The sequence below is a fragment of the Pelodiscus sinensis genome, chromosome 7 (assembly GCF_049634645.1).
Source record: "Pelodiscus sinensis isolate JC-2024 chromosome 7, ASM4963464v1, whole genome shotgun sequence".
NCBI lineage: Eukaryota > Metazoa > Chordata > Testudines > Trionychidae > Pelodiscus > Pelodiscus sinensis.
This window is the reverse complement of record NC_134717.1, coordinates 17991665-18010521: the sequence shown is the minus strand read 5'-3', so window position 1 is coordinate 18010521 and position 18857 is coordinate 17991665. Positions and strand designations below refer to the sequence as shown.

General features: G+C 40.3%; 1 protein-coding gene across 1 annotated transcript; it reads left to right on the top strand.

Annotated features, from left to right (window-relative positions):
* The first annotated feature begins 1260 nt into the window (after positions 1-1260).
* Positions 1261-4932, top strand: CXCR4 (C-X-C motif chemokine receptor 4). The gene is made up of 2 exons (XM_006117047.4): positions 1261-1417; positions 3320-4932. Exons 1-2 carry the CDS (start codon positions 1370-1372, stop codon positions 4382-4384), a joined length of 1113 nt encoding a protein of 370 aa, XP_006117109.1. The 5' UTR covers positions 1261-1369; the 3' UTR covers positions 4385-4932.
* The last annotated feature ends 13925 nt before the right edge of the window (positions 4933-18857 follow it).

Sequence of the window (18857 nt, the reverse complement as noted above, 5' to 3'; positions counted from 1 at the left end):
CTATTTCAACATAGCAGCAGTGGAGCATCCACACACAAACTCTTCTAAAAAAAGCTTTTTTGGAAGAGGTGTTATTCCTCGTGGAATAATGTCAGAAAATGCCCTCCATTATTTCGATTTTCTTTCAAAATAACACAATTGCTGTGTGGATGCTAGTACTGTTTTTCCAGAATAACAGCCATTATTCTGGAAAAACAGTGCAGCTCAAGTTACCTTAATTAAAACCTATGGGATGACTCATGAAAGTCATTTACCTGCATATGTATTGGCAGTATTAGATCACTGCAAAGCAAGCATATCCTTACTTCATTTTCTCTGTTTTTATTTGTTTTTGCCTACCCATTGTTACCAAATCTGGTGATTTACTGTAAGCCTTACAATATTTTGTGTTGTTCTTAAATTATTACCTACACTGTGTTTTCAAGTTTCTAGCCCTCATGCTTACAAAGAAATCTGGAAAACATGACCCCACATTTTTTAAAGTCTCATTCTTTTTCAAACCAATTTCCTTAATTTTAGGGGCGCTGACGCATGGTTTTGGAGCTTTTGTAGGCCATAATTCTGCCCTTCATATCCTGTGTTTTATATCACTTCTCTCTTTTTTCTAGCTGTTACACTCAGGGCACACACCCCTCAAACCTATGTGTGGGCTAGGGCTGAAAACCAGCTGTGGGAAAGAGTAAGTTGGGTTCAGTGCTTAATTTGTCCCAGGGCTTGCCAGCGCTTAGCCCCAGCACCTTTAGGCTGGGCAGTTCATGGATCTGGGCTTGCTGCATCCCTTATGAATGTAAAAAAAATTGCTTGACACCCTCTCCCCACTCTTTCAAGTTAAGCAGTGGTTGGGTCCCGTTTGAGGGATGCCCTTCCCTTCTATGGGTCTTCTCCATTAGGCACCCAGGTCATCCAGCCTAGTGCCCTTCTGGAAGTGAGCTGGGCTCCCTGGGGCGCCACAGGTCGGGGGGGAGCCACTCTACTTCCCCCCAAACACCACTGCTTCAGTGTGAAGGGGGAAAGCAGACTCTCCGCAGGCAGGCTGAGGTGCCAGAGCAAACCCCTGGCCGTCAGGTCACCCCGGCACGCCCCGGAGACGGCCGCAGGACAAGGGGCAGGGCACAGGCAGCAGCCTGGCGGAGCCTCCTCGCCCAGACTTGCATGGGCAGCCCCCCCGGAGCCCAGGCACTGCCCGGGGCAGCCGCACATGTTCACAAGCGCTCAGGGACTGTGCGGCTGCCACCTCCCGCCTGGGAGGAGCCTCACACAGGCTGCCACCGAGGGCGGGGGAGCGGGGGGTATAAGAGACCAGGGCGCGCCGGAGAGACTCCGGAGTTTGTGGGGGCGCAGCGGCAAGTTGCAGAGCGCAGCGCGAGGCATGGAAAGCTTGGAGCTCAGGAGCGGGGGGATGGCGGACAGCCTGGAAGTAAGTGCGGAGCGCCGGGAGTGGATGAGAGCGCCGGGCGGGTCGGGAGCCTGCCCGCAGCACTTGGCGCAGCGGGGAGCGCCGGGGCCGTAGCCAGGAGCCCGCAGGCACCCATGTGCCAGCTGTTTGCAAACAAACGTGCATTGAGCGCTGCCGGGGTGGCGGGCAGGGGGCTGCTCTGGGTGCAGGCGCGGCTGCAGACCCGACACCCTGCAGGGAGAGCGCGGCTGCCTTCGCCTAACGGGAGCTGATTTGCGCTTTGGCGCTGTGCGCTGGTCCTGCCTTCCCAGCGCTGGCGAGGAGGCGCTCGGAGATGAACTTGCCGAGCATCCAAGCCTCCTGAGCTGAATCCCGCACTCAGGCTCTGCGCCCCGTTACATGTGGAGGCGGCGAAAGGGCGGAGTTGTCCCCTAGCTGTCCCCTTCGGCTTTTTAAAGCGGAGCTGTCAGACTTGCCAGCGGCCGATGAATTTCAGACACTTTTTTGACGTTCCCGCTGCCGTCCCTCTCCGTTCAAATGCCCAGCGGTGTCCCTCCTGGCTTGAAAGTGCACTGTTTACATTTCGGGTGGATGGTGCAGCCGTCATGAGTTTGCTGGGGAAGGTGAAAGTTGGAGCCACTTGGTTCATACCAATTTTTGCAGCCAACCCCGTGCTGGGTAGCGGTTTTGCCCCACACGATACTTTTCGTTGGCTCTACTATTTTTTTTTTCAATATAGCCAGTGGAACTTTGGGGCCAGGTACCAGATGGGAGGGTGCGCGGTGCTGTGGAGTCAGGCTGCACCAGCTTCAAGATATTTTGGAGCTGTAGTGGTGGAATAGGAGTGCCCACACTTTTTCTCCATTTAACCTGTGCATTTTTAGGGGCGATGGGAATAAGGCCAAAAGCTGGCTAGAACTTGCAAGACTCATCTTTTACCCATAACTTGTAAAATGAATAAATAGACCCATCCATTTGGAGCTTGTGTACCAGATTGTTTGGAAGTGCTTTGTGATCTCCTATGATGCATAAAGGCTATGCAAATATTATAGTTCTATAACGTTTGTATATGTGTATAAAAAGAGTAATTCCCTGCCTTGCTTTGCTAGTCAGATGCTTAGCCGTTGGTGGTTTCCTGAGGTACTTTCATGCCTCTACTGTTTCGCTTCCTTTTTCCACTAGCCCGCACAATTCAGCAATCCCTCTTAGTCCCTTGACCCCCTTCGACCACAACAGAGGGAGGGGAAAGTGTTTGCTCATGATGACCTTTCTAGGGTTGTGGATCCTCCTCTATTTAAGAGGTCACTTCTTCTGAGGCGTTGTCAGTTGCTCCTCTGCAGGGAACCCCCACTTATTATTCTTTTCCCTTGATCGCATTAGCTGCATCTGTGGGAGATCTGGGGAAGCAGGGTTACTAATTAGAGGTTTATTTATGGACCTCTACACTTCTTTAGTAAGAATTAAAATGAAACTGCTCTTATGAGTGATATTCTGTGGAAAATTATTGTACAGTACCAGGGGATGGGCTAGCCACTAGAAACAATAGGCTTTTTCCATTGGTAATGTGAAACAGATAAAAACATGATACAATAAGTGTATTGAAACCAAGATAACATTTCAGTAACTGGTAATTGTCCTTGTGCCTTCTCCTCTGCACACAAATATTGTTTCCAAAGTTGTTTCCCAAAGGAGCGGGAGAATGAAGTAGAAGTGATCAAAATGTTACATATTGCTTTGAAAATTCAGTTTAATGTAAACTTCATTTAACTATGTTTTTATTATTAGCATTTGAAAGGCTTTTCCTATCCCTGATCAGGCCTTCTTAGGAGGCTCTTTAGACAATGTGAAAATATCTGTATATAGTGAAAAGTCTTAACTGAGGTAGAGTGGAAGTCTAACAGCTTTTCTTTCATTTTATTATAGCAATATTCTGGGTTCACCATTGACTTTCCTGATAATGGCACTGATGAGCTTGGTTCGGGCCATGACTATGGGGACTTCGAAGAGCCATGCTTTGGGCTTGAAAATGCTAATTTCAACCGTATCTTTTTGCCAGTCATCTACTCGATCATCTTCCTGACAGGAATTGTTGGCAATGGATTGGTTATTGTTGTCATGGGATACCAGAAGAAATTAAGAAGCATGACCGATAAATACAGGTTGCATCTTTCAGTGGCTGACCTCCTGTTTGTCATCACTTTGCCATTCTGGTCTGTGGATGCAGCTATAAGCTGGTACTTTGGGAACGTTCTGTGCAAGGCAGTCCATGTCATTTACACTGTCAACCTATACAGCAGTGTCCTGATTTTGGCCTTCATAAGTTTAGATCGTTACCTGGCAATAGTCCATGCTACTAATAGCCAGAGACCAAGGAAGCTGTTAGCTGAAAAGATAGTGTACATAGGTGTATGGCTACCAGCTGTGCTTTTGACAGTGCCTGATATAATCTTTGCAAGTACTAGTGAAGTAGAAGGAAGGTATGTATGTGATCGCATCTACCCTCATGACAACTGGCTGATTTCATTTAGATTTCAGCATATTTTGGTAGGACTTGTGTTGCCTGGTCTAATAATCCTGACTTGCTACTGTATTATAATTTCGAAGCTGTCACACTCTAAGGGTCACCAGAAGCGCAAAGCATTGAAGACTACAGTCATTCTCATCCTTGCTTTTTTTGCCTGCTGGTTGCCTTACTACATTGGCATCAGCATAGACACCTTAATCCTGCTAAGAGTTATCAGGCATGGTTGCAATTTTGAGACAACAGTGCACAAGTTGATCTCTATTACAGAAGCCCTAGCATTTTTCCACTGCTGCCTGAATCCAATTCTTTATGCCTTCTTGGGTGCCAAATTCAAAACATCAGCACAAAATGCCTTGACATCAGTTAGCAGAGGATCAAGCCTTAAGATCCTTTCCAAAGGCAAACGTGGAGGACATTCTTCTGTTTCTACAGAGTCAGAATCTTCAAGTTTTCATTCCAGCTAACAGCCTCCTTCCCATTTTGTAATAAAGAACATTTTTTTTAAAGTTACAAGATTTCAGAAAAAAAAACAAGACTGACCATAATGTACAGTTTTATTTACGATTGGGATTTTATATTTTCCTTTAGTTTCTGTGAAGTTTGAGTTATTTATATAAACACTTTCATATTGATGGTAAAGTGTCTAGGCAGGACCTGTGGACAAGTGGTTAGTTTATAAAGTTTTAGTGCTTATCTGGTTGTATAGATAGATACAAGAACTAAACTCTTTAGGAATAGTGAGTAACTGTTTAAAATTTAGAAAATGTCTCTGTTGTTTGTATGTAAATATTCTAAATGTGTGCCTGTTAAAAGTTATTTTGATATTCAATCATTTTGGCCCTCACTATAAGCTGTTTGGTTTACAATAGTTTAATTCTGCTGTAGACAATATCATTTATAACCAAAGCCTCTTCTGTCAAATGCTTAGATTTTTTTTTCATTTCTCCATAATGGATTGGTTTGCAGACCTCTGCTGTGTAAGATTGTTAATAAAAGTACATGATTATTAAGATACTTTGAGTGGTATGTCCTTTTAGGGCTTAATTCCATATACTTTTGAGTTCCAGTAATTAAGGTTCAGTCTTTGATGCCAACATAACTCATCTGACATGAATCTTGGGGAAAACAAGAGATTTCATCTATGTTGCTTGTCCAGTGATGGATCAAACTTATTCATCAATAGAGACAACTGAGTAGCTTAGGTCATTTATTTTGTACAATTTGTTAATCCCTTTTCCATCAGAACACACATTTAGTGCAGCCAACACTGTTTTTACATTTATCCCCACTTCAGTTAAACTGTTAATATGGCTATTTGAAAACAAAATCAACAGCCTCCTTTTTTGTAATATACTACACCCTGAAAGTTCATTTACAAATTAAGTGGTATCAGCCTCTTAAGGAAAATAAAAAACATCCATGTTAGAATGAGATTTTAACTGCTCAGAGTAAACATGCAACTTCCATAAAATACAGTTTCAGGTGCTATCTGATATGTGCATGTAACAATTCAGATTGGCAGTGTGTAGATATCTTGAAAGGAGATTTTACACTGAACATAATCATATGCAATCCAAGTTAAATTTCATGTTTGTAAAAACAGACTACAATCTTAATACGTTCTCACGAGTCTTTTGCAACATCCTTACAAACAGTTGATAACCTGTCATTTAAAATCTTTCTACTCTTACTTCCACTATAAAGCTATGTCTACACTCGCGGCTTCTTGCGCGAGTAATATGCAAATGAGGCTAAGCATAGAATATCGCCGAGCCTCATTTGCATACCTAAAGAGCCACCATTTTTTTCAGAAGAGGCTCTTGCGCAAGGAGTGTCTACACTGCCCCTTCTTGTGCAAGAAAAACCCTCTTGCGCAACGCCATTCTTCCTGAAAAGTAATAGGTGTGACGGCATTGAGCAAGAGGGTTTTTCTTGAGCAAGAAGGGGCAGTGTAGATGCTCCTTCTTGCGCAAGAGCCTCTTCTGAAAAAAATGGGGGCTCATTAGGTATGCAAATGAGGCTCAGCAATATTCCACGCTTAGGCTCATTTGCATATTAATCGCGCAAGAAGCCGCCAGTGTAGACATAGCCGAAGTGTATTATATTTATATTGTAATGCCTAAGGCAACATTGGGGTCTGATCCTGCTGACACTGACACCAGTGGTGATCGATTAACCGTGGTTTGGAAGTCAAAAGGTGACAAATGCTCCAATTTAGAAATCACTTGGGCACATGCTTAACTTTTAAGCAGATGAGCAGATCCATTGAAGGTAAGTATGTACTTGGCCCTGCCACCCACTCCAAACATACAGATGTACTTAAACAGGATCAGTCTTCCCAATGAAGGAGAGACGTATCCCTCCTCTTTCGTCTGTTAATAATTCTTTAAAAATCTTTGTGATGTCCTTATAAAGTCAAACCTCCTTCAATAAAGCTGTAGGGTTTTCAACTGGCAGATCCATAAGCCAACAATAGTCCAAGTAATTGAACCAAAATCTTTCCCTCTACTAGACATTTTATTCCAGCTGGAAACAAAGGTGGTATGCTATTTCCATTGTGAAAAGTGGTTTTCCCCCATAAAACTTTCTCTATTGAGCTGCCCACATCCTGGTATGAATCTCAAACAAAGTCAATAGTTTGTTTGCCATGCAGTGAAGTAGCTTATTGTTACTGAACTCATGTATAAACTATATTACTGAGACAAGGTTTCTTAAAAGGTCAGTAATATGGTTCCATTATTATAGTATTAAAATCAAAGCACATACATGTTGCCACTATGCTTAATTAACATATTCTGAATACAGTGTATTTAACATTTTCTGTTCAAAATTTCAAAAACTAATTGGGCCATTTCAATGCATACAATTTGTTTTCCAATTTCCATCCAAAGTAGAAACTCTTACCATTAATGTTCCAACCCTATTTCGTTATGCTAGTTAAAACTGTGAATTCGAAAGTAGTAAATAATAGAAACCCGAACAAGAAGAGCTGAGTATAAATTTTGGGTTCCAACTCAAAGAAAAAACTTCATCAAATGTTTTTACATGACTAACAATCGTAACTTTGTTACTTGTAAAATATATATTCTTATCAGCCACACAGAAACTGTCAAAGCAAATACTGGCACTTAAGCAAAGCCCATTGCATCAGAATGTATTACCATGTGGGTGGTATCCTAATGTTTTTATGGGGTTGTAGTGATGTAAATGAGACCAGAATTTGTAAAATGTGTTAAAAAATGTGAACATTTTCTGTATTTCTATTTCCTTGTTCTTTATTATTTAAGATATTTGCATGAATACAGGACCTTTATGTCAGAGTTCATCTGTTTACTCCCCACCTGAAGTCATGTAATCCTCACTGACATCAGCTGGGGAATTAGCTACAGGAACAGATGTATTCTTCAGAAACAAAAGATCCTGTTTTCATCCAATTGTCCTGCATAACAGAAAATACAAGGAAAACAAAATGAGGAAAAAAGGTACAAGGGCAGAATTTCCTAAATAGAAAGCTGGTGTCTTGCTTTTTCAAGTTTTCTGTGAAGAATCAGTTACTCTTTGATTTTGACTCCACCATTTAATTTCACCCCTATCAGATTACTCAGACTCCTTCAGTTCCAATTACAAAAGACTTACTGGCTATCAACCCTCTGCTGTTTAGTTGTTGAGGAAATGTTTGTAGCACTCTTAACATTAGTTTAAGTCATTCCTATTACACTTTGCAATCAGTCAACCTTTACTTTAGGCAGAGAATTAGTGGAAGAGAATGTGTAAGAAAATCAGTAGTGCATGCTACCAGTGAAGTCCATTGAAAGAAGACATTTAAAAACAAAACACAGGAAGTTTTTGTGTGGAAAATAGGCTAGTGAATTAAAACATCAGAGGCCAATTCCGACATCTTCCAAGATTTATTACACAAACTACCGCTGACTTCAATGGGATCTCTGAGAGAGTAAGTATTGCAGGATCATGCCCTCAGTATTTAATAAGATCTTTTAGGATTTGGCTCCAAAAAAGAAAACAAGGAAAAAATAGAAAACATTTTTAAACAAATAAATTACACAATGTGAAACATTACTGAGATTTATGGAGACATTTGTAAATTATATACAGATCTGTCATGAGGAAACTTGGTAAGAAATTATGGACCCTATTTTTTTCCTGTTACACTACTACACTGCAGTTTTTCAAGAGTGTAAACAAAAAGTGCAGAATTTGCCCTTATTTTTTTAAAATTGTACTATTGTATCTTTAAATACATAATAAAAGTAAGAACTTGACTTTGCTTTTATATCTGTGTAAATCTGGAGTAATGACACTTTAGTCAGTGGACTCATCCAAGTGTGAAACTGGTATCAGAGGTGAAACAGATCCTCATGGTGCAGTCTACACATTGGAATAATCTCTGGGCAAATCAAACCTGCATATCAGAACTTTAGAAATACTAACTTCAGTCTCCTTCCAAATTAGTCATACTTTAGTAAGCAACTAGTTAATTGTTTAATTTTCAAGACAATATGTAATAAAAACAATATCTATCCTCCTAAAAACAAGCCACAACAAAATCAGCACACATATAAGCATTGATTACCACCCAATCCATGTATGTTTGCTTACTTGTGCTGAAGTAACATACAGGGTTAAAAGATCTATAATATATTCACCAAGGCCCAAATGCTCTTTTCCTGTGAACAAGTAAGTGCTCAAAAAGAAACAGAGTAATACTCAAAACACTTCAGCTGTACCTGAACTGCAGTTTGCAAACTCTCCTTCCCTGGTCTGGGGGACTGTAAGGGTTCAAAACTGAGCAGAATCAGCTGAGTAGAGGGACTCAGCAGCTTCCCTGCAAACTTAGGCTTCAACTATGGCAGCATGGCAGGACCAGCAGCCATCCTGCCTCTTGCTTACTCTTCCCAGCAGTATTCTGTCATCCTGAAGGGCTCTTAGGGAGTGCACATTGAAAGGTTAAGGCTGCCCTAGGAAACAGCTTTCCACAAATGTTCTTATGGTTTTCACTTGAGGATGTGAACACACTTTTAAAACATTAAGTAATGCTCCCAATGTCCCTCTAAAGTAGGTGAATATTATGCCTTTTATAAATTGGTAAACTGAGGCACCCAGAGTTTTAGAACCTCATTTTCAGAGGTGCTGAGTTCATATAGCTCCACTGATTCCTGTATCCTCTGGACCATGCTAGGCAGAACCAAGTTCAGAGTAACTGGTGGGTCTGGCCCACGAAAGCTCATCACCTAATAAACCATCTTGTTAGTCTTTAAAGTGCTGCATAGTCCTGTCTTTTGTTTCAGCTAGACCAGATTAACACGGCTACATCTCTATTGGTTTCCTTCATGCTGCTGCTCCAATTGGGAGCATAGTCAGAATAGTTTGTATTGTTGGAGAAAGCATTACATAATAATCCATTACATGTCATATTCCTTCTCCTTTGCCAGCCAAATCAGATGGCACAGACTCCACAATTCAGAGCTCAGTTCTGAACATGGGTGGTTCAGAGATCATATACCAAAGTTCAAGGATGCAATATGCAGGTGAAGGAGAGCTCTCTTTGTTTTTCCTTGGCTAGTCTCCACATTGAAGCTTATATATCAATCAATCAGAACAAAATCACTAGGAAAATACAAAGGAAATTACAGGGAACCCATGTAGCCATATACACAAATGCTGAAAGGTTTATCTTGTGATGGTGGAATTCAAGTTGGACAATGCACAAAATGGCCTGCTCCACACGTTCAGTTGAAAAGGCCATTTTTTATATTGTTTGGAGAAGGAAATAGCATGATGAGGAAGTACTTCCCTGATCCAGACATGCCCCCAAGTCCTCTAACAATGGTACATTCTCATATAATGCAGAGTGCTGAAACTTGGGAAACACTTAAGCAGATAGGGCCCTGTTATTTTTGCTCAAAGGATGCCACTCCCTCACTTTATGTTTTGAAAGCGCCTCACATTAGGTTTCTCCTTGTCATTAAAACACAAAAGTAAGTGCCCGTCACCAGTAAGTAGCAATGTAGGAGATGACTGAGATCATTGCTTATGAAGAATCTACAATATTCCGAATTTTAGAAAATATTTTTTCCAACTTTATTATTGTCTTTTACATTTTTTCTTCCACTATATATAATCTTTAACATGCTTAGAGTTTGTTAGATTTTTTATACCTACTGTAGTGAAGTAAACAAAATTCTGATTCTGCTGCCACTCTGGTACTGATACAGTACATGGTAGAAACCAACATGACATTTAGAACAAATCCAATCTGACGGCAGGCTGGCTTACATGGTCAAAATCATGAGCACTTTCATGTGTAGATCCAAGAAATAAAATCCTGTTTCCATTGAAGTCACTGGCGAAACTTCCATTGATTTCAATGGAGCCGGAATTTCAGCCAAGGTTGTATTACCGATTGAGTAAGAGAGCACATTGGTTAGCATGCCCACGAGTCTCCCGTGACACACTATTATTGGACTCAATGAACACACTATCTGAAGAATCATACCTTTTATTTGGACATATTCTTATAACCCAATCCAACTCCAGCTGAAACCAATGAAGTCTTTCCACTGACTTGAATGGGAGTCAGCAGAAACAACTCATGCTTGCCCATAGTGTGGGCAGGTGGCAGGGATGGGGAGCAGAGCAAGGGCAGCTGGCTCCAGCGGAGTTACTGAGCATTCTCAATACATGCATAGGTGCTGGCACTAGGGTGCTGCAGCACCCCCTGACTTGAAGTGGTTTCCATTATATACAGAGTTTGGTTCAATGGCTATCAGCACCCCCACTATAAAAATTGTTCCAAACCTTCTGAATCCACGTGAACAGGCTCAGTACAAGTCAACCAGCAAATCTGGGAGGGGAAGGGTAGTATGTGACCCTGCATGCCTCTCATGTCATCCCTGCATGTCATAATGAGCTCACAAGAAGTCAGTTTAACATGGTGCACATGGAGTTGTTCTGTTGAATATAACCAAAATAAAAGATCATATAATTTTTTTCAGCAGAGTTTTGTCTTGTTATCTTGTAGCTTTTAACAACTGACGTGCAGTTAGCTCTAGTGATACCTATGTACTTGAAATAAATGGGCCACTATTTTTAAAATGCCTTTTTAAATGCACACGACAACAGACTCTCACCAGACAAACATAAGTCAATGGTATAAAAAAATTAAATTTTTCATTAAAGCATTACACTGTATAGTCATTTTTTGTTATTGGTGTTTCCCTGTCTATTTCTACTTTCCTCTTTTTGATGTTACAAAAACATTAGTCTTCTCTCCCACTTTGTCTGTTTTTAGATATCTCTTTATAGATTATTAAACAGTTGTACAAAACTATACACAACATAAAATGTGAAGGAACAACAAATAAACACTTTAGAAAGCACAAATCCATGGTTGTCCACAATGACTCTTTTTAGCTATCTCACGTACCGATCTGTTCCACCTCTGGGTTCTGCCTTAGAGAAGATAAATTCCTTCCATATCACATGAAATTCTTCAATTTCCTATTGAAATGTTGATTTTTATTCTTAAATTTCTTATAATGCAAACACAACCCAAACTTGTTTATGTCCTACACCCTTATTCAACACTCCTTAATCAGGCAGATCTCCTGCTGACCTCATCAAGAGGTCTGTCTGAATGCTGTGTGCTGAAGAGTCCCCTTATCTGTGTTTCAGTGTCCTCAATGATGTCAACAAAGCTCTGAGAATAGGGTTTGTCAATTAACTTTTGTTCCCCATGCTGGCTACTACTGCAAAGCAATCATAAAGCTGGAGAGCAATCATAATTATCAATGTCATGTCTAAATGTCACTCTTTCGGATGTGTATAGAACACTGCACAACAGACACAAGAAATATAACAAATAAGTGAAATGCAAACAGGACATGCTCACAAAATCCCTCTGACCTCCCACTCTTAGTGCTCTTCCAGTTGCTCCCTTTGGTGGCCATCTCCCATGACTGTCTTTGCACCTCTTCTCTCATACTGTCCCTTATGCCAGGATTCTCCTCCTGGGGCATCAAGTGGTCTTCAGTGAATTGCCTATTTAAAATACATTTCTTTTCTGATAAGTTTATCAATAATAATCCACCAAGACAGACATATTGTACAAAAAACCTTTACACTCATTTCCCTGAAGCAACTTCTCTATTACAGCCAGTAGATTCATATCAAGAAAACAGTCAGTCAGTCAGTCAGTCAGTCTCTCTCTCTCTAATATATTTTGTGAGAATCTGGATCATTATGGACCTGAAATATGCTACCCTATGATTACATTTTAAACTTTTTGAGACAGGGATAATTTCTCTCAGTTTTGTACAACTGGCTACCACACTGTTGGCATTCAATAAACGTAAGTGTACCGATAAATAAAGCTAGGAAATTCTGACAAAAATAAAGGGGAAAGGGGAAAGGATTATTGTGTAAACAAATAGTCAGGGTGGATGTACTTAGAAATAGTGGATACCATCAAACACTGGGGATAATAATTTTAAATTATTCTTTAAAAGTGTGGATGGATGGACTGAGATAGATAACAATAGGGAACTGAGTTCCACTTCTTCCACAACTAAAGCTTAATAATCAAAGATGGAGTTAGAGTACAAATCCTGTCAGCATAAGATTGAAGGAGATCTTTAATAACTGTGGCTTTTTAAAATACAAGATCTGCCATAGAGTGATACAGTCAGACTATGAAGAGAATATGACGGATAGTCTACTTCTCTGATTATAACTTCAACATAAATCAAACGTAGAAAGCTAACCATGATCAATCTTTATCTAATACGACCTAACCTTTCTGTATAAAGTCCTCAGAGAGCAGAAATGGGTTTTCATCTTAACACCAGTTAAAAATTAGGAGGGCATTGCCATTTAAGCATTCAGCTTTTGCTTTGAGTAATACCCCGTGAAGCTCTCCTTCTGATTGTTAATCTAGACATAAAGCCAAGGAGAGACTGTCTTAAATTTTATAAGTGGAGCTAGGAAAATTGTTTCCAATCTTGGTCTGAATCTCATACTTGGCGTAAGACATGAAAATATACTAACTCCCAAAATGAATGGTTATGTAAATCTAGTTTGTATTGTGTGCGTATTTGGGGCTACCCTGTGCTCTTGGCACTTGAAAGGGTTTTGAAGGGCTGAGCTATGAACAGAGCACCCAGAATATAACACCACAGAAGCCTCACCAGTGGACAGAATTTCTTGCCAGTGCTGAGGGAGCTGTGCTGGTGCCATTATTGATGATCCTGGAGGGCACTAAGAGGGTCTGGCCTTCCCAATACTTTGTGGATGATCCCAGCATAAAGGGGGGTGACACGTGCAGTGTCATTTCAGCTCCTTGCACACCCATGCAGGGGGCAAGACGGTCCTTTATGCCTTCACAAGCTGCAGATCTGATCCGCCCTCTTGCTTCAATTTCCTTGTAACTGCCATTAAACATAGAGGTGATTCACCCACCCAGCCATCTAATTATCCAAATCCCTCCTATGACTGCCCCTGCAGGAAAAGGCACCTGACTATGGATGCATTTTTCCATTTAGTGCACAAGCACTAAGGCAATCGAGATAGGCAAACAATTACCTGCATCATTAAATCCTCAATGAAGTCAGGTCAGTGCAGTCAGGATGTTTAAGTGCAGGTCACCTGCTTGTCCAGCAGGAAATAAGCAGTTATGTGTCATTTGTCCAGACATAGGTTTCGCTTGGTGTCAAATAATAGAATTTTTGGCACACCTACCAATAAGCTCATAACAAGTCAACAGCATACGAGCCTCATTGTTAGTGTACAGTGTCTAACTTACCCAGTATTGGACCTAATATTGCTGCAAGTGATTTTGCTTACTGACTAAATGGTTGTTGATTTAAGTTTAAAATACTAGGCTTGATTTTTTCACTCCTTTACGAGAATATGCACCCCCTTGCAAAATGAATGAATACCTCCAGCAGCATTTCACACCCACTGTGCACAGATACAAACCACTACACAAGCTACACAGCAGTGGAAAATCAGGCTCATGATCTCACACAGTTTGTAACTAGCCAGAAGGGGCTTTAAAGAAATGCAGCTCCCTCCCCACAAGATATTGTATTGTGACTACAAACATGAAGAAATTACCTGAGAAGGGCTGCAGAATGTGTCTGCACATAAATTTAGTCTATGCACCAGAACTTTAATTGAACCAGACAGCATCTTCCCTCTTCCTTCCACCAAACTCCACAAGTAGATGGACAGCTCATGTTAACAATCTCTTCAGCCTCTTAGGTATTTTTAATCCTGAATCAGCAAAACCTGATAATGGACCTGAGCTGCTGCAAATGAAATTATTTTATAAAGAGTGGAATTAATCCAACCAAAGGTCAGCAGAGATCAAAAACACTGTCCGTTCAGGACTTAATGATTCGTTCCTACCTTTGTGAACTCATAATTTCTTTAGATACCTAGGAGGCCATGTCATGGCTAATGCCTCCCAATTGTATGAATGCAACCATAAGCCCATTTTAAATCAAATTACTGATGATTATACAGCTCTAAATCATGGAGAAGACCCACCATTTTCTCTAATTGGAAAGACTAATTTAATTGTAATGACAATTCTTTCCAGATGCTCTTATTTGTTCCAGAGTATGACAATAAATATTCAGGGTTTCTGGCAAAGAAACAATTAATTGTTTATCAGCTGGAAAAGGTGTACAGCTAGTTTTAACATACTGGAATTGTCACACTGCTCAATCATTTTTGTCTTTATTATTCGGCTTCACACAACTCTATATACAATATATCATGGATTCATTCCTGATACTACAGTAGTTGTACAGACTGAACAGGTGCTGACGGGTTTCTGCAACAATTTTTAAAGTGGGGGTGCTGATCATGGAAATCCTGGAAAACATGTATTTGGTGTTTGTTCTAGCTCTTTAAAGCCAGGGAGTATGACAGAACCTTCAGCACTCCTACTTCCAGCAGCACTGAGTGATGGTAAATTACATTCTCTAAATGAACGATTCATATATGGATTTTTTGTGGTACTGTATCCTATATTACTTTTTCAGCAAGGACAATTAATAAAAATTGGTGCAGTGAAAACCTTATGTATAAGACTGATAAGTTCATAACAGTAGAGGGAAACAAATGAAATACAAACTAGTATCAAGAGGAAGGAGGTATTAAGAATGATCTAGGTATTCAAAGTCCTAATAAGATTTTTTTCACTACATTAAGCATGAAAACTAGCATATACCATTGACCAGGTAGAAGGGGAGTCTTTTATGGTGTTGCATTGATCAAAAATAATGTAAACCCCAGAAATGATAATAAGTAGGAAAATTAGTAGAAAAAATGTCTTCACAGACCTTCTGTTAACCAAACTCCATAGAAAAGGAAGTGTGGGCTTTTTAATTATATTTTGGAAATATATATGTAAAAACACACCACAAAGATTTGCTAAATTGTATAACTTCATGCAGTTTGAGCAGCTGCATTTAAATGAATGAAACTATTTGTGGTGCATATTAACCACATGCATGAGTCTTTGGAGGATCAGGGCCTAAATGATTCTTCTAAATCAAAGACTCAAGAAGTATATATGACTGTTAAATGAGCCAGGTACATCTTTCATATAGCTCCTTTCGTCCCAGTGTTTTAAGCATTTAATAGAAACCAACATGGATGCAAGTTACATGGATGCAAGTAACTGCTTTGGACGTTTGGTCTGACCCAGTACGGCCGTTCTTATGTTCTTAAGACCTTGCATATATTGCAATTGACTACTGAGGCCCAGTACTATTTTAAGTGCTGTTTTGGCAAAGTTATATTAAATCAAGGCGGCTACGTCTACACTGGCCCCTTTTCCGGAAGGGGCATGTAAATTTCAGCAGTCGTCGTAGGGAAATCCGCGGGGGATTTAAATATCCCCCGCGGCATTTAAATAAAAATGTCCGCCGCTTTTTTCCGGCTTTTAAAAAAGCCGGAAAAGAGCGTCTAGACTGGCCCCGATCCTCCGGAAAAAGTGCCCTTTTCCGGAGGCTCTTATTCCTACTTTGAAGGCTTTGATATAAACTTTGAAGTAGGAATAAGAGCCTCCGGAAAAGGGCACTTTTTCCGGAGGATCGGGGCCAGTCTAGACGCTCTTTTCCGGCTTTTTTAAAAGCCGGAAAAAAGCGGCGGACATTTTTATTTAAATGCCGTGGGGGATATTTAAATCCCCCGCGGATTTCCCTACGATGACTGCTGAAATTTACATGCCCCTTCCGGAAAAGGGGCCAGTGTAGACGTAGCCGGCATGTATAGCACACACACTGCTGGGTCTCTGCTTTCCATAGGAATTAAATAAATACAAGGCTAAATATTTGGAAGGATCCCTTTAATCTCAGAACTGATGAAGCTTTAGAATCACAGAATCATAGAACTGGAAGGGACCTCAAGCGATCATCAAGTCCAGTTCTCTGCCCTCATGACAGGACCAAGCACCATCTAAACCATCCCTGATAGATGTCTAGTCACCCTGTTCTTAAATATCTCCAAGATGCTGTCATGGTCACGAGGGATGGCCAGCAGCCTGGGGACTAAGGGGTTAACTGTACCTAGCCAGGAAGCAGTCAGCCAATAGAAATGCAGATAGGGATTTCAAACTGAGACAAAGGAATTTTTGGGTTTTCCCACCTTTGTCCCTGAGCAGTTGACTCTCCAGATACTGAAGGGGACAGACAACACATCCCTCTCCAAGAAAAGACTCTTCACCATCTGTAAGTAGGGCAAAGTCTAGATAAATCCATTAGGTTTTAGTGTTTTATGGTTTGGGAATGGGAATCTGATGTCTGTGCATTTAGAAATGGGGTTTCCTCTCTTTTGTAACTACATTTTTGGCCCATGGGAGACCCCCATGAGTATATTAATTGGTGACTTTTCCATCTAGTCATTATGCTTGAAACAGAAGTGTTGTTTTGAGAAATAAAGTTCTTTCTTTTTTATTACTGGACCTAAATAATTCTTATTTATTATTGGTTCATTTTTGTGTCTTTGTTTTACTTCAGGGCTGAGATTTCCCAAGTGATCTCTTCCCTGGTTTTCTTACCATTACTTGGGTGGTGGCAGCGGATTTTTATCCCCAAAATCTAGGTTTTTAAGATTTTGGGAGGAAGTTTTATATCAAAGCCTGGAAAGATAAGGTTTTGGGGTACTTTTGCGGGCCCCCACTTCTGCATTCATTGTGCCAGAGTAGGGAATCATCCATGACAGATGCAGATTCCACAAACTCCCTAGGCAATTTATTCCAGTGTTTAACCACCTTGACAGTTAGGAAGTTTTTCTTAATGTCCAACCTAAACCTTCCTTGCTGCAATTTAAGCCCCTTGCTTCTTGTCTTATCATTAAAGGCCAAGGAAAACAATTTTTCTCCCTGGTCCTTGTAACACCCTTTTAGATATTTGAAAACTGCTATCATGTCCCCTCTCAGTCTTCTCTTTTCTAAAGTAAACAAGCCCAATTCTTTCAGTCTTCCCTTGTAGCTCATGCTTTCTAGGCCTTTAATCATTTTTTTGCTCTTCTCTGGACCTTCTCCAATTTTTCCACATCTTTCTTGAAACGTCCTCTAACTTTTCAGACCCAATTTTATCTGTACTTGTAGTCTTCCACAGTTTAAGGCTTATAAATATTTCACTAATTTCCTAAGTGGTATTTGGGACCATTTCTACATTAAAGAAATTCACACCAGTACAAACACATAGATTTACATTAGACCTAACTCCCAATATGGATGTGCTGTACCTGCACAATGCCGAGCTTATTCATGTACATCTTATTTGAGCATGACATCAGATAAGCACCTATAAATTAGGAGTTTGCACCAGCTTTTTTTCACAAGTGAGTTAACAGGGTCTGATAGTTGACAGGGTCTAAATGTTGACAGGGTCTGATATTACATTTGTCCACTGTATCAGTTTTATCTAGGCTTCTCCTTTAAGCACTGCATCCTCCTAAAAGATGCCAGGCTGATAATCTTGTAAACAGAACAGCTACAGCACAAGCCGTGTTGATGTAAATTTCCCTCATATGGTCCCAACCCTGATTTAGAGAGATCATTTCTGTAAATGAAGCGAGGGTTCACACCCCTTGCCATTCACTCCTTGGCCTCTATAATCAGAATGCCAGCAAGGTTGCCAATGTATAATGCCTAATAGCAACTGGACAGCAACTACCAATTTATTTCACATACATCATCAATAGCCATCAGATCTCACAAACTTTCAGGTGCAAATTCACAGAAGGGGCCTAGAAGTAAAACTGACCTGACTAATCCCATTACAGTTCCCCTGTTAAATTGGTTTTGTTAAAAATAAATAAAACTAATCCGGGAATTAGGACTCAGATTAAGCCCTACAATAAAAATGCACAGTCTTTTTCCACTGAAAAAACACACTTGGAAAGTGCTAGGTATTAATTCACTTTCCGTATATCACATCCATAAAAAGTTTCAAAATACTTTAAAATTTTAGGGGATCAAGGCTGCTGGTGTACTTCAAAGCACAAAGAAATATCTGATGGTAATGGATAGAGAAAACACACACATTGACTTCTGATATTGAATTTCCCTCACCAAAACTGCATTTTAATAGTTAGTAACTAAAAATGCAAATTTAAGTAATTAAAATAACCACCTAAACATATAAGAAAAAAAACCAAGGGGAAAAATGAAAGCCTTAAGCAGTCCAAATGTCAGAAATCTCTAAACTTAGATTCTTTCCTTTTGCAAACAAACAGACCTTTTAACCTTCCCTCATCACCACCAACACTAACCAAGAATAAGAAAAATTTAAATACACAAAACAAGACTGACTGAAGAATTTTTTGTTTTAACCTACTGAGCAGCACAGATGTTTTCAAAGGCCAATCAGCTAATGGTATCCAAATCATGGGGCCACAAGG